At 43.7% G+C, this 17,244-nt stretch overlaps 1 protein-coding gene across 1 annotated transcript; it reads left to right on the forward strand.

Annotated features, from left to right (window-relative positions):
* Positions 1–5,153: 5,153 nt before the first annotated feature.
* LOC126474552 (cuticle protein 16.5-like) lies at positions 5,154–13,846 on the forward strand. Its single transcript, XM_050102026.1, has 2 exons — positions 5,154–5,162; positions 13,583–13,846. Exons 1-2 carry the CDS (start codon positions 5,154–5,156, stop codon positions 13,844–13,846), a joined length of 273 nt encoding a protein of 90 aa, XP_049957983.1.
* Positions 13,847–17,244: the final 3,398 nt, after the last annotated feature.

Raw genomic sequence — 17,244 nt, forward strand, 5'->3', positions numbered from 1 at the left:
TGCGACCTCCATCAAGCTGGCAGCCAGTCGTTTTCGTCTGGCCTCCATGTCATGTTGGGATTTCGAAGAATGAACGAGCTGACTGGTTGGCCAAGATGGCCACCAAAATGCCGAATCTGAAAATGGGGGTTCCAGACCTGGACTTTCAGTCATATATATGCCATTGATTGCTGGAAGTCTGGAACTCAGATTGGTCTGCCCTGATCTCCTCAACGAAATGAGAACAACTGAGGAGACCATGACATGTGGCAATGTTCCACGGATGCTTATCACAGGGAATCCACTCTGTAGGCTCTGCATTGGCCATGCTTGGCTGACTCTTGGCCACATCTCTGATGTGAGGAACCTCCCATACTGCCAGTGCAGATCCCTCCTAATGGTAGCCCTAATGTGGCTACTGTGAGGCCGCATCTTAATCTTCCTGACATGCTACCTCTTGTCCTAACATACGACGCCAACTTGGCTGACCTGTAATTACGTCTTGCCTGCAAAGGTGGTTGCTGTTCATTCTTGTAAGCTAGCTCTTTTTGGCCTCATAGATGGTAGACCCATTGAGCGGTTAGTGGGGCACCCCTCTCCCCCTTCCCCCCCCCCCATCCCCCCCCTTTACAGGGGCCCCTTGGTGACCCAGCTTGGCTTTATCATTTCTATCTTCTTATTGTCTTTATTATTTTTCATTTCTTGCTCTTAACGCCTTGCCTTGAATGATCTTTTAACAACTTGTCAGTGCTGTCTTATTTTTGAGCTGTCTGTTATTGTGCTAGTTACATTTAGGCTGTGATTGTCTTTCGCCTCTTTCCTTTGACAACTACTCCTGGTTTGCCACTTAGGGGGTGAAGGGATTGATGACCTTACACTTTAGTCCCTTTCACTCCAAACTCAATATCCAACTGGAAACGTCAGAGCACGAGTACAACTCGCGGCTGGTCAATTTTTATACATGACAATGCGCGTCCGCACTGAACGGCGCCCGTGGAGGAATTGGTGGAATGGGACGTATTTGGCGAATGGACTGGCCCGCCTGTTCCACCGCCTTCAATCCCATCGAGTGCTTGTGGGATGAAATGGGGAGACTTATTGCAGCACGTCTATTCGTACCAACGACCATCCAGCATTATACTCAAAAGTCATTTCTGGTGATTAGGCGGCTAAAGACATCATCTGGAGAGGCCAAAAGAACAGTAATATTTCTGCTGCCTCCATTCAGAGGGCTTTTTGAACGGCTATGAGCAGTCTCGCAACCCAGGGACGACGACTTTTTTTAAGTTCAAAATATTGTGCTAGATGTAGAAATTTTATCAATGACTGATTTTGACTATTTCCACTACCGATTCCACTGTGATACTTTGGTCTGCGAGCACTAGGGTCCTCACTTTTACGATTACAGTACTTCACAGACAGGTGGTCTGCCACTAGTGATGCATATCATCTCCATTTTAATATTTTGGTTTCTCTAGCAGAGTGATACGGCACTGTTTCTGGAACTACAATGCATATGAGGACTGAACACATGTAACATGTAAACAAAAACAACTAATATTTAAGTGTACTTTTTCTCGGTGATAATTAAAGTTATTGGCTATCCCTCGTAAAATAAGAGTAGCAGCAGTAGTCATAATCTTTGGAAAATCTACATCTGTACTCCAAAAGCCGATTGTGTTGTGTTGTGGACGGTATTACTATCACTTCCCCTCTTATCTTTCTACACGAGAATAACGAAAGCCCCAGAAACCTCCATGTTATCTTAAATCTCTCCCTTTTTAACTTCATGGTCTCCTAGGAAGGCATAAGTAAGAGTAAACAATAAACTGAGGGAATCTTCTAGGAACATACCCTCTACAAATTTTAACAATAAACCACACCGCGACCCACAACCGCAACCAACACTGGATTTGGTTAAGCATCTGCGCGATACCTTCGGGCTTAGGAAACGCGTCTGTGACGAAATGCGTTATTCTTGTCGAAACTACTCAGTTTCCTTCGGAAAACTATCTGGCGAGGATCACTGACTGACGTATAATACTCAAATATCGCTTGGAAGAGCGTTTTGTGATTTTCTTGCTTGATGGATGATCTTATGTTGCTGAACAATCTTTCAATGAATCTGAGTCTGTCGTCCGCCTTTCATATGGTTCATTTTCTGGTCGTTCAGTTTCGTATCACTGTTTACACATACGCCCAGGTAATTAATGGATGCGACTGCTTCCAGTGACTATTCAACAGCAGTCGATCTGTCTATATACAGGGAGTATCTTAAATGAATGTAGAAAATTACAAGGCTGGCAGAGTGGGCCATAACAAGCATATTTCACAAAGCAACCCACGTCCACATACGTTAGCGTACGGCGCTAGGCGTCGTTGAAAAGCGTCACACACCGCCAAGAATGCAGTCACATAACATGCCATACGAGCCGTAATGGTAGCACGTATCCAGGGCAGCGTTTTCGATGTATTCGTCGCATCAAGATAAAGGAGAAGTCGGGGTGACGGTTTGTAAACTTTATTTCAAAACAGTTACAAAGGTGCTCGAAATTACGCCCTCCTGCTTGAATGCAAGTCGTGCAACGACGATGGAGTGACTGTCGCACTCTTTCAAACACTCCTAGCAAAGTGGAAACTCGGTCGGAGGATACCACAATGCTCGCTACCGGCTCCTTATCAGTCACAATGAGTGTTTCGTAGACAACAGATTTCAGGTTGCCCAGAAGAAAAAAATCGAAAATCAATGGGCGTCAAGGCGGGGGAACGTGCCACCAGCCCACCGCGCCTTATCCAGTTCTCAACAAAGTGTTCATCCAAATGCATGTGCACTGCATGTGAAAAATGCGCAGGTGCACCATCGTGTTTGTACCACATTCGCTGTCTCACGTTGTGCAGAATATGTTGCAACAACTCTGGCAGAGTTTCTCGTAAAAAACTAAGTATCTGTTTGAGTTCAGTCGGAGGGGCAACATGTATGGACCGACCAGATTATCGCCCTCTAAGCCAGTGCAAATGTTGACCGGGAAGCGATCTTGATGACAACGAACAAAGGCAGCGTGTGTATTTTCCCGTGACCACACGTGTTGATTGGAGCTGTTGAACGTACCTCCTCGTGTAAAGGATGCCCCGTCCACAAAAAGTGCATGGTTCGGAAAGTCCAGTTGAATGGCACACCGTTGCAAAACCCACTGACAGGATTTAGTTTGACTTGAAAAATCGTCTGGGTCAAGGACGTGAATTTTCTGATGGCGGTAGGGGTGCAAATCATCTTCACGCCACACACGCCAAATTGTGGAATGGCTTACACCCGTTTCACATGTAACACGCTGCTAGTTTGATGATGGTGTGTTTTCCAGCGGAGCTAACGTCTCCTATTCAAGCCCTGGTATAAGCCATGTGGGTTGACGACCGCGTCCGTCTGGCGGTCGCACCTGTAACAAAATGAATAACGGGTTTCAAAGTAGGCCATAAATGCACATGTGCCATTTCGAGAACTTATTTCAAGTGAATCTGTCTCTGCTACGTACCTGTGGATGGCAGTAAATATGCATGGATCTAGCACTGAACGATTTGGAAACCGCCGTTGGACAGCGTGAGCATGCTACCGTGGCGGCTCGAACGTCATGTTGTGTGCCTACCCTCCTGGCGGCGCGCGACACTGTTCAACGAAGCTAGCGCCGTACACTGAGAGAGGACGACATGGACTGCTGTGTGAAATATGATTTTTATGACCTACTTTACCAGCCCACTAATTTTCTACATTCATTTCAGATACACCCTGTATATTAAGAAAAGTGTCCGTTTGTTCGTTTGTAATTCACACAAATCTATAATTTTATTACGATCTCAATGAACTTTTGGACACTGTATCCTAAAAACAGGAGAGATATCTCTGTCTGTATAAAATTCCGTAATCTGAAATAAAACATAATTGCATTAATGTATAAAGGGAAAGGCTGTTACCAAATGTCTTTAAAAGTTCTTGGCTGATTTATTTCAAATATATAAAGGAGAAAAGTCGCTATCAAACATTTCTAATCACTTGGTCCATTTACTTTAATGAATTTCTACATTCAGATGGAACAATGAAGAGAACTAATGAAAAATTAATTGCCAAACAAACGAAATATGTCGTGGTAAATGACTGCGATCCTCATCGAGAGTATAAATTAGAGCGGCAATATCTGTCTTGCACATAATACCGTCAGACATCATTAAACCGGGGAACAAGCGAAAGCTGTAAAATTTGACAGGAACATGATCACACTCTTATTTATTGACTACTTGGCTTTAGTACATATGCAACAACAAGGCTGGCCGTGAAGAACCTATGGCCGAACTCAGCAGAGGCCACCACCATCATGGGGTATGCCGCAGGCGAAGAGGTATTCATTCCTTTCATTCTGTTCACATCCAGTGATTTCAAAACGCCCTTCGATTTAAAGCGATTGCAGTTTCCCACGCGGCTTGCGTTCGCTATATCTATCAACAACCCAGAGGGCCAATCACTTTGTGTTGCAGATATTAAACATCCCTGGCATGGCAGGGGCACTGCAGCTAGTGCTATTATACGAATGAGAGTTTTTCAACTTATTTAGCACAGCACGCCTCAGTTGTTTATTTTGATGGTCAACTGCACCTAGCGTCGGTCCTCTGCAGGTTGAAAATGGCTCTGAGCACTACGGGACTTAACATCAGAGGTCATCAGTCCCCTAGAACTTAGAACTACTTAAACCTAACTAATCTAAGGACATCACACACATCCATGCCCGAGGCGGGATTCGAACCTGCGACCGTAGCAGTCGCGCGGTTCCAGACTGAAGCGCCTAGAACCGCTCGGCCACAAAGGCCGGCGGTCCTCTGCAGGTCTTTCTGCATTTGCCTACAGTTTTCTAGCTTTGCGACTTCTCTGTACGCAATAACATCACTCGCGAAAAGCGTCAAGGGGCTTCCGTTGTTATCAACGTTATCTGACCTCGTGTCACATTCCACGTGATAAGCAACTGTGCAGGATGTGACCGCTGCTCGACGTAACTTTTTCGGCACTCCACCTGTGCTGTTGCGTGGCCATTGTCTGTCGCAAGGCTCACGGCTGGATGCCTCCCAGCCGCCTATATATACGGCGGCTAGGCACTCGAGCCGGTGTGTGTGTCTGCAGCTCATCCAACAACATGATCAAGGTAAGACTGTGTGTAATCTATAGCTGCAGGTACGAGGCAAGGTGAACATCTCTGGGCATGGCCGTAAAGCACTATCTTATAAGCACAAATGGACATATATTGAACCAAGTCTTCTATTAAACCAACCTTCTTTGTTCACTTTTTTCCTGTAAATGCAGTACATCAACGTCACGTTCAAAAACGTCTGCAAAATATCAATCTGTTTATTAGGCAAAGTCTCTTCGGACATAGATATTATAATACGTTTGATGTAGTCCAAGGGTGCCAAAGGTAGTGAATACAGGTGATGTTCCAACTATATGAACATCAAATCTCTAAGTTATCCTTCAACCACATGCATTCTCCAGATGCAATTTTTTTCACACATTACGTCTAAAATTTTGCCCCCGTTCTTTGCAATAGACGGCAATAGCGGCATGTGGTGGTGCAGGTGATAGGTCGTAAGTGTCATACAATGATCCTAGGCGTTTGCAAACTCAACGCCATCGAAATATTAGTCGATTCGCCAATGCGTCATAATGTTACTCTTGACTGAACGCGTCAATTTACGATCACAATTCTCACCATGTGGGAAGTTTTAATTTTCTGCTTTAATATTAAGAAATCTGTAGCAGAGATTCATAAAACGCTAGGTAAGACCTATACTGAGGCAGCGATTAGTGAATAAACGTGCAGAGAATGGTTCAAATGTTTCAAAAACGGTGATATTGACGTCGAAGACCGGCATGGTGGTGGAAGAGAGGAGGTTTCATAAGTTACTGAAACCGACGGAAATAATCACAGAGATCGTTATAGAAAGCAACTGGTGCATTTCAGCACTCTATGGAAAATCTCGTGAAAAATACTTGGAAAGGTTGAAATGCGAAGTCCTACATCACCCGCCGTATTCTATAGACATTTCTCCCTTTGACTACCACCTTTTTCGATAAATGGTACACAGCGTGACTGACCAGCACTTCCAGTCATATGTACACGTGCAAAATTGTAACGATTGCGCCGCAGGATTCATATGCTGTCAAAGAAGGGAGGAAGCAGTGGCCAATGATAGCCAGTACTTTGAATCGTAAATTTTTTGTAAGTTCTTCACAATAAAGCCTCGAATTTCGAGGTTAAACGTTGGAAGCAAAGTTGTAGACCTAATATTATTTTCTTTCATTTCGTACACATGGCTTGTATAGTATTCGCCATTTGATTGTTTTCTCATTCTCTGACAATATGTAAGAAGAATGCCTTTTCCCAAACCAGAAAGCACTTAACATAGCCCTTCAGAAAGACGAAATCAATTTCACTTGTCCTAGAGTTACGCCAACAAAGTTCCACACACTACTTTCATTGCTGTTTCGTTTTGGGTGTGTAGTAGGAAGCATACTTGATTGAATTTTCAGGTATTTGGGGAGGGGGAGGGAGAATAAGTAGGAAGCGAAATTTAGTACTCAGACGTGTCACCTAGTCGCTTATCTGGCGAGCATTCCTTGCTCGGCATATGTGCAGGTTAAACTTCAAATTGTTATTCCTGCTGAACCTGACTTACTGAATTGATCTCAGTTGGTGTTGAAAGGCGTTTCTCCTCAAGCTACTGCGGAGAAAATTCTCACACCAGGATTGACATCTGGTGATGTAATACTGAATTGTTCTGAGGCTGCTTCCAAGAAAATTAATCTTGCAGCAGATCCGGCCGTTGTGTTGTCGGCCTGCGGTGCAGTTGGTGGCCCAGTTCCAGGATAAGCCGATAGCGGGACTGACCCGCCTTATCGTAGAAACCACGAGCAGTCTGCTGACATCTGTCCCGCAACAGCGGGATGCCTGTCTTTTGGTGCAGCTGATGACTTGAATATAGACTGGGGAGGCGCAAGGGAGCTTAAGAGTCCGTTCTCCAGCTTCTGCAGCGCTATGATGCAAGTGTCAGCGGCTCTTCTCCGCACAACGACCGCTTATTCTGACACCAGTGTGACCAGAGTTAGGTGGAGCTTAATATCGTGGCACGGATGCAGCGTTGACCGAGGATTAAACAAAGGATAGAAGGCACGGAGGTGCCCCACTGCCTTTCATCTGACACCACTTATATGCGGCGTCCGTGTGAGCCTCTCATAGGTTGTCACCTATGGTGGCAATAATGCCTTTAAGGCAATGGGGTATCGAGTGGAACTGAGCTTGGACAACAGACTCTGGTACGTTATTCCATGCTGCTTCAAATCTGTACCAGATTTCATTAATCGCTGCAGCTGGCGATTGTTGGAGTGCTATTGTATCGCAACCAGTTACTACATGTAATGAGTACAGGAAGATGACGTTCTATTTAGCCCAACAGTCGGCACATTCTGTATCAAGGAATGTCTTGTATTACCTTGTTGAAAGATAACGTCACAGATGCCTTAACGTATCAGAAATCTAACGTCTGCCGACCAGATTCTCTGGCTTGCTAAGCAGAGGTGACCGTTCTGGGCCTGTTGACGACTGATGACAGTCGTCAACATACCCAGAAGGTCAGAAGACTTGTCCAAAAGAACAGACACCATGCATTCAGATAACTGATTCGTCTGGATGGGCAATGGACCCACCTCCTCAGTGCGGATACATAAGTACGTCCGACCTCCTGCGGGAATCTCAAGAGTAGCGAGAATGGACGTGAACATCTGCAGATAGGTGACGCTCGGTGGGAATGTGGATCGGCCGTCGGGGGAGCCGAGACAGTCCGCACAGTTGCGATAACACTGTGTTCCGGACGAAGCGTGGTTAACGCACATGTCTACTAAGCAGGAGATCCCAGGTTCAAACCGCAGTGTGGTATACATTTTCACTCGTCGCCGTTGATTCCGCTTAATGTCCCGAGGCAGCTGACTTCAGTAATTCCTTCTCTTTCCTTTCCTTTCTCGCCACCACCACCTTCGGACGTATCCGGAAGAACAGTCGTACAACTTTTCGTGATTTTCCATTGGCGATAAATCGTTCTGAGTAAAGAATTTAATGACTGCGTGGTATCTACAGAAAGATCAATCCAGACGCCTGTTTTAAAATCCGTATAAATAATACTATTCCTTTATTTGCTTTGCAGCTTCTGCAGTATCACCGTTTGTAGACGTATTATTCCGGAGCTCAAGTGGAAGCTAGACATAAGTTTTTGCACAATACTTACATACCTGAAAGGAAAAGAACTTACTTCACATTAGTTCTACATGTCATTAGGGTGAGAAATTCTATCCATACACTCGTGCTTTGGTTATGAAATGGATCAGTTTTCATGTTCACCGCCTATTGATCCATCCACACAATTAAGGTCACAGCAGTAGCGTTACAGCTGGTAATGGCAGCACAAGTTAAATCTTATGATGCCCATCAACGTCATTTCGTTTTCCTGTCTTCTACTTTGGCAAGATATTGTGCACGAAGTGTTTATGGGTCATCGGTCAATCTCAGATTGGATTCAGATTTGCTACAGATGCATCTGTCAACCTACACGTCGCAACTAAATATGACTCAACAGTTTTTGAGTTATAAATATGCCGTTCGATATTGTGAAGAATTAGAAGAAAATGCAAATGGAGCATTATTTCTTTTACCCCGGTTACTAATGTAATTGTTTTCAAGTTATCACAAAGAATGTTTTATGTTCAGTTTTATTAGATAGGCTGATAACTGTGTATTTCAAGTAGTTTGTGCAAAAGAAGGCGATTTCAATTGCAAGAAAGTGAACACGTTTTCGAAGTTCAGCTACTAATACTTACTGGGATGTCAGGAGAAGCAGTATCGTGGAGAACTCGATTCAGACAATGCAACGCCAGTGACAAAGGCAGTGCAGTCCAGTGAGACGACAACAACGAGAAAGCGTCAGGCATATTTATGCACCGTAAACCTACGTGGAGGACATGAGGAATGAAATATTTGTGCAAGACTAGACAAATTTCTATTATGATGCGTAATAATTACGCACCATATCAAAAGACAATTAAAAATAGTAATGCTTAAATTCTGGATACTCTACCAGCCAATATCTGGGACCAACGATTCGGGTAATCTACATTCATTAACCTATAGCGCCAAGTTGATGGTATTAAACAGTACCAAATGAATAGTTAGTTTACGTATGATGGAAGCACAGAAAATATACGTAATAAAGCAAAATTGATTTAGAAGCGATTACTACTAGTGATCAACATAAACAACGACGCTATTTCGAGCCCATTTGTACGAAACTAATTCGCTAGTTGGACTGAATATTTGGCAGATATTATGTAATATATTGGAAAGCACTTTTCTGCGTGGTGTTGGATTGTTGTGTTCTAGAAACCATAATACATCAACGTCTTTTTTAGAAGTATAAGTTGTTCAATAAATAAATTTGCATATGCATGATTAACAGATGGATCCTGAGAACTCACTTTCATTGCACCTTTTTCTAAATGCATATGAATACGTAATACACATCTACATCTCTATATACATGATTTACAATTCACAATTAGGCCTAAGTGCCTCGCAGAGGACCCAGAGAACTACCTTCAAGCAGTTTTCTACTGTTCCAGTCTCAAACAGGGCGTAGGAGTTCTGATTTCTCTAATTTTATTATTACCATCATTTGGCCCTACGTAGGTGACCGCCAACAAAATATTTTCGCGCTCGAAGGAGAAAGCTGGTGATTGCAATTTAGTAAGAAGATCTTGCCGCAACGAAAATCGCCTTTGGTTTTTACTGATTCCCACCCACCTCTAATTCGCGTATCATATCCATGGCACTCTCTCCCCTGTTTCGCTATAGTACAAAACGTGCTACCCTTCTTTGAACTTTTGCGATGTCCTCTGGTGCAGATCTCATACCGGGCAGCAGTACTCCAGAAGATTACGGACAAACGTAGTGTTGGCAGCCTCTTAAGTAGACCTCTTTCGCAGACGCTGATCGGTAGGTCAATATCGTAACTGTGAATTTCAACGACTGTGATTAAATTTGGTCCACTTAGTTGAAACTCTGATTTCGACCTGACGTGTACTTCAATCGTTGGGTCTTTGATTGACAACACCTGTATTACAGATGTCATGCAATCCACATTTACCCACAACGATGAGATGTCGTTGTGTGGTGTGAGTATGTTGTGACTAAGTTCTTCTACACACATTTTATCTACTTTTGTAATGCAGGATGTTGTATTTGGGAGAGGTCGCAAAGTATAGTGAACAGTTTGGGCAAAAGTCAAAATCACACAGGAAAGAATTGCCTGTGGGTGCGTTACATCACACGCGATATTAAACGTGAACGCTTTTTGTCGTAAGACAAGAAATTATGCCGATTCCAGCGTTACAGAAAACATCAGCCTACATCTGTAGTGTACTGTAGGCGTGTTTCGTGGTATGGTCGATGACGAACAACTTATTACTTCAAACATACTGTCTGCCGTTGTTTTATGGAGTGTGTGTAGCAATAACTACGACCAAAGAACAATCGTTGTACAATACTGCATGCTCCCTAACGTTCTCTCGCGGCCACCAACCGAGAAAGTACGACACACGTATTAACAATGCCAACATTGTGCTGTCAAACGCCTAGCTAGTTACGCCACTGAGCATGAGTACGGTGCAAAGACGTAAACAAAAATTTACATTCATTTCTTTTCGGTAACTCCATGCTCGTGCGGAATATGCACTTCCATTCCAGAACCAATTTTAGTTTGCCCTAGAGAGAGATAAAGTGTAATTTGAAAGTTTAAACACATTCACTGAAAACATAGCAACTAGTGCAGGCTACCTAATATATCGACAGACATAAAATTAGGAAGGACAGCGAAGAGCGAAGGTTCATTATTGTTCATATACTGTACATTAAGAAGAATGGGTACTGAAATTTTATGCTATTTGTGAGTATAGATGGTTCAAAAAATACGCAAAGCCGTCACCTCTACCTGCAACAACGGCTCGCATCCGTCTGAGCTGTACTTCGATAACGGATGCACGTACGTCATTCCATGCTGCTTCAACTCTACGCCATCACACCGCGTCACAGAGGTCCTGTGTGGGCTGCAATTACCGTGCGCCAATGTAACTTGGCAGATACTCTAATGCGTTTGTGTAGAGCTTATTTACGCCTCTGCACCACAGATGGAATAGTATTCGCAGAGGACGTGTATTTCTATAAAGGACGCTTCTCTGACAGCCACCAATGGGCATGCGTTTCCAAGCCAATTTTCGCTCCAAGCCGGCACCGTGAACTAGAAATCTCCACTGGCGGACACTCATCTGAAATGGCTGGACAGTTGTCAGACGAAATATTGTGGCAAGAAGTCAACATGACCCGTCTGCAATACCAAAACCTCATAAAATATTCAGTACGCAGGGAAAACTTCAAGAAGCACAAGGCACGATGTCAGGAATGTAGCAACCGCAGTACAGACGGCATGCAAAGCGAACAGAAGATGATATGCCATTACATCAGATACTGGGCTTGTACCAATCTGGTAGAGTTCATTTTTCACTCATGGATACATCCATGACGTTGCTATACACAGAACCGGGACTGGCCTAAAAATACAACGTCGTGCAACTCTTGTGTCCACCTTTGTCGATGGTTGCACCATCTCTCTGCAGAGGCGTCATGATGCTGACAGTCTGTGGTGCTCCACCCTTCGTCGCACTGTTTGCAGGACTCGTTTCCGCCAGCAAACAGGCCCATTGTCAAACTCAAGGCACGTGACTTGGCATCACTAAGCGGCACGTCCAAGGGAATAATACGGCTGTCCTCTTAGGCGCCAGGAGCGCAGCGCTACAGTTATTCTACGTGGCTTTAAGTATGGTATCCTGACCCCACTGATTCGTTTCTTTCATGACAGCCGGGGGATCCCAGCTACGTGGGCAGCAGCACCACACAACGATAAACCTCCGTCTCGAGGGACCACGATCCTGCAGTTGTTAGTTTCCAGTACCTGCTGATACACATACGTTCTGATACACGCTTTTCCTGCTTACATGAGGCGTAACACTATCTTGTAACAAGCAACCAAATTTCAAATACGATTTCTGAAGGATGCATTCACGGCGGAATCTTTCCTCACATACAAAATTTAGATTACGTTGCTCTTACCCATTGTGTATGATTGCACTGAAATGCCAATTGTTTACATGCCCAAGCATGTGGTACATTTCATGGCATTACTTCTGTATCAGGAACGCTATCCAGATTGGCGACAGCCATGTAATCGATATAAGTTCCCTCTCAAAGCTTTGGACGGCCTTTAGCAAACGGAATCAAACTGTAGAAAACACAAGTGAGGCTTGGCCACGAGTTGCACTGTATTTTTAGAGCAAAGTGTACTGATCGAATTGTCTCCAGTCTCTCTTTGTGTAACAAGCAGCGTAGTCATGCAGGTTCTGGATGTCTCTGCAAGTTCATTCAGATTATGACACATGATCATAAATGATTCAGGGGTCATATACCAAGACGTTGTTACGTCCATACTTCCAATGTTGTTATCTCCTGTTAATCGGTGTTTCCAATTAAATGCTACAAACGAAGTAAACTTACAGAGGAATCCAAATCCTATATACACTACTGGCATCATGATGGCCGTATCCGTGTTTGGCGACATCGCGGTGAACGCACATTGGAAGCGTGCACTCGTCATCGCCATACTGGCGTATCACCCGGGCAGCTGTACCTTTACACGCCATCCAAGCCCTGTTTGACTCAATGCCCAGGAGTATCAAGGCCGTTATTACGGCCAGAGGTGGTTGTTCTGGATACTGATTTCTCGGGATCTATCCACCCAAATTACATGATAATGTAATGACATGTCAGTTCTAGTATAATATATTTGTCCAATGAATACCCATTTATCATTTGAACTACTTCTTGGTGTAGCAATTTTAATGGCCAGTAGTGTAACTACACTGGTGATAACAGGAAGGAAGGTTGGAAACACTTAGATACGTATGGCAGAAGTCAGGTATGTGTTGCTCCAAAAATACAGCGTAATTCATGGCCAATCCTCACTTCCGGTTTTTTTGAGTATGATCTCGTTTTCTAACTGTCACCCAAAGTTCCGAGAGGAAACTTATATGAATTACACGGCTGTTCCCCGTCTGGATACTGTTACTGATAGAAACATAGTGCAAGTTGCATAAAACGAATCGGTAGGGACATCTGAATCACCCTGTATGGCGACACTAGTCTTTAGAACATTTTATAGAACACACTTATTTAGAGCATGTTAATTAGCAGTACCAGTCTTGCACTACAACGTATGACATGGCTCCAGACGCCAAGAGCTTGTGTCAGCCAAGAACTTCATTCTATGCACATTAGTTGTTACAAAGTGAGAGGTCACTGCTTCACTAGCTCTTGCAAGTTAACTGTCTGTTACCTGTTCTATAGATGGTTTACTTCAGTATGTAATGAGATTCAGAAGACAGTGGTAGCTCAATACTTTTCCTATCCTACAGATTGCCCTGGTGCTGGCCTTGGCCGCCTGCTGCGTGAGCGCTGCCCCCAAGGCCGGCCTCGCCCCCCTGGCCTACTCTGCCCCCCTGGTGGCCGCCGCCCCCGTGGCCTACGCCGCCCCCGCGCCAGCCGTCGTGACGGCGCACAGCTCGCAGTACATCGCGCAGAACTTCAACGGACTCGCCGTGGCCGTCGCAGCCCCCGTCGTCGCCGCTGCCCCTGCAGTTGCTGCAGCGTACCACGCCGCCCCTGCTGTTTTCGTCTAGTGATGGCTGTCTCCCTGCTACTCTGACAATGCAAATAAAACAATTTCTGATGAGAGTACTTGAATATTTTTATTTTTCTATCGTCCCAATTCCCCTAGACAATGAAAGGTTACCGTGGTGTCTCACACTAAATATTGGCAGGTATTGCCAGATGAAAGCTTAATCTTACTCGTCTCTCAGTTTCCTTGCTACCACCACCGCTAAAGTGACAATGTATATGTGCTACATGCCATGGTATTAAAAAACCAACAATTTTATGTGAATTCTTTTAATTACAGTAAGCACAGGGTCATGATCAAGCATGAGGCCAATGCTAACTTCAACTAAATCGAAAATACACAACTTATAAAAAAACAAAGTGCAAGGTTGTTAGCTTAGACCCAAAAGTTGCTCAACGGGTTCATCTGGACTCCTCTGCGTCTCAGGTTTGCTACGACTGCTTTTTCGTGCTCTAATACACCCACTTGATGGCTGAAATACAGGGTGATTATATTTTAAGTTAAACTTTCAAACCGCTGTAGAAATGACACCACTGGTCAGAATTACGTCAAATTGCAACGGAATATTATCGGAGAAGGGGAAAATCGTATGGCAGAAGAAAAGTAAATAGTTATAAAATGTAGCAATAGATGGCGCTTGCTGTAGCAATAGATGACGGCAAGGTCATATCACATCGGATGGGGAAATCGGTTTTTAATTGTCCTCAGGCAAAAAACCGCGTAAAAAGCATCAAAAAAAATCAAATCGAATTATTAATTTCCATGTTCAGTATGCTGTCCACCGTTTTCTATAACAAGTTGAAATCGAGAAACAGCATGTTCCACAAATGATCGAAGTGTTTCCGGGGTCACGTTCAGAGTGTCTTGCGCAATGCGTGTCTTCAATGTAGCTAAGTCTGCAATCGGAACAGTGAACACAACATCTTTTAGATAACCCCACAGCCAAAAGTCACACGGATTAAGATCAGATAGTCGGGACTGCCAGGCTGTAAGGAAGTGGCGGCTGATAATTCTAGCATTTCCTAAATGGCACTTCAGCAGCTGCTTAACTGGATTTGCAATCTGCGGAGGTGCGCCATCTTGCATAAAAATTATCCCATCCACGCATCCAGGCTGTTGGAGAGCTGGAATGACGTGGTTCTGCAAAAGACACTCAGCGCATACCAGTGACGGTGAAGGTAACAGGGCCGCAAGCACCTGTCTCTTCGAAAAAAAATATGGCCCTATGATAAATGATTCCTTAAACAAGCACTGCACTGTGACCTTTTCAGGATGAAGAGGTACTGGTTCATATGTGTGAATTTTTCGTTGCTCATATTCGACAATTCTGTGTATTGACATATGCTGTCAGATGGAAGTGGGCATCGTCTCTCCACAAAATCTTCCACGGCCAGTCCACTTTCATGCGAGCAAGAAATTCTAAAGCAAGGGTCTCTCTTGCTGGCAGGTCAACAGGAAGCAACTCGCGCACAAGCGTAACTTTTAATGGATAGCAAAGAAGGATGTTTCGTAGGATTTTGCGCACCGTGATCACTGGTTTTTCCAATGTTCGGGCAAAGCTTCGTGCACTACACGTTTGGACACCATCTCTCGTCTCCTCCTGCATTGCTGTGGCCGCTGCTTCCACTGACGCCGAATCAATTCGTTTTCTCCCTCGACCAGGTTGCACACCAAAATAACCCGTATTTTCGAATTTCCGAATCATTTTCTCCAGACCCACGGCAGTCATCGGACCAACGTCTGTTTTAGAACCCTTCAGTGTCCGGAAGTTCGGCAGAGCGACGTATGTACAGTCATCATTCTTGTAGTACAGCTTTACAAGCAGAGCGCAATCCTGCATTTAGACAGTCATGGCGAACGTCGCAGACGCGAAAGGAGGAAAAGCCGTGTACTCAGCGTGTTTATACCAACTTCAGTGGGTCGTGCGCAAGACAGGTGTTTTCATTTACGTATTCTGGCACATACAGCGCCATCTGTTGATCAATTTTCACATTTTTTTTCTTCTGCCATACTTTTTCTCCCTTCTCCGATAATGTTCCGATGCAAATTGACGTTATTCTGACCATAGGTGTTATTTATGCAGAGTTTTGAAAGTCTAACTTTAATTATAATCACCCTGTATATGCACAAAAGTGTTACGAATATAGTATGAGGTGTGTTTTTTAAGTAAGTACCGTTTTGAAATAAAACTAAGACAAGTGTTTGAGTTTGCTTCTGAGTATTTGTAATCTCACCGACTGTGAAATATGCGATGTGATTCGGTGTATTTTTTATTAATTTTTTTATGGTGAAGGCGTGAAAGCGGCAGAAATTCATCGTCATGTCAGTGAAGTGTACGGAAAAACATTATGAACAATGGAATGGTACGAACATCGCCGAGATCTTTTAGAGAATGGCATACGAATGTCGATGAACGTGCTTGAAGTGGTTGACCCTCAGTCATTACTGACGATTTGGTGCAGAAAGTTGATGAATAAGTGAGAGAGAACAGACGCTTTACGATTTCGAAACTGTGTGATGAGTTTCCTCAAGTATCAAGAAGTGAGCTTTATGAAATAGTTGCCTAATCAGGCGGCATATACGAGAATGGTATTCAATTATGTAGGATAGAATCTTAAAGCATAGGCTTTCACGTAAATATAAAATTGCTAAAAAAATGAACTTGTTTTATTTTTATTTCAAAACGATACTTAATTAAAAACACGCTTCGTATTAAAGAAAAAGATTATATGATGAAACGTACCTCCGTTGTTAGCTGGTTTATACTGGTGCACATTGCCAATTTGTAAATTAATTCCTGCCACTCGATCTAGTAATTGAGCTGGGCTTGTGGTAGGCACAGTATGGGTTGAATAAAATAATAATTTTAAATGGTTATGCTCTGGTAGCATGCAATATATGATTATAGTTTTAGAGTGTGTAGGTCATTCCTTGTAGGGACAAAACATGGAAACCACAAGCTTTTGCTACCTTTATCAGGTCAAAATGGTCACAATTACATACATGCGCAACTGAGAAAATATACTCACATTTGACTACTGATTTATCTACAAACACTGCCTTGAAAAGTTGATGTATTTCGGCATCCTCCAATCCTGGCTTACAGTTATAAAGTTTTGTCTGCGGTCTGTCACAACTCACTGACCCTATCTTTGTGAAACTGAAAATTACAAAAAGCAATAAATATGGCTTTGCTGCCGAGGGAGGCTGCAGAAGAGAGTGTAATGTGCGTGCAGTTGCAATTATCAAAATCCTGTTATTAGAGTCCCCAGGGTACGGCATGAGCTTACTACGGTCGCTGATATTGGAGACTGAGATGACGGTGTTGTGTACTCCTTCATACACAGTGGTAAGGAGACACGCGCTACAGTGTGGTGTAGCAGTTGTCGCTGTAGGGAA

This window comes from Schistocerca serialis, chromosome 4, assembly GCF_023864345.2.
Source record: "Schistocerca serialis cubense isolate TAMUIC-IGC-003099 chromosome 4, iqSchSeri2.2, whole genome shotgun sequence".
NCBI classification, from domain to species: Eukaryota; Metazoa; Arthropoda; class Insecta; order Orthoptera; family Acrididae; genus Schistocerca; species Schistocerca serialis.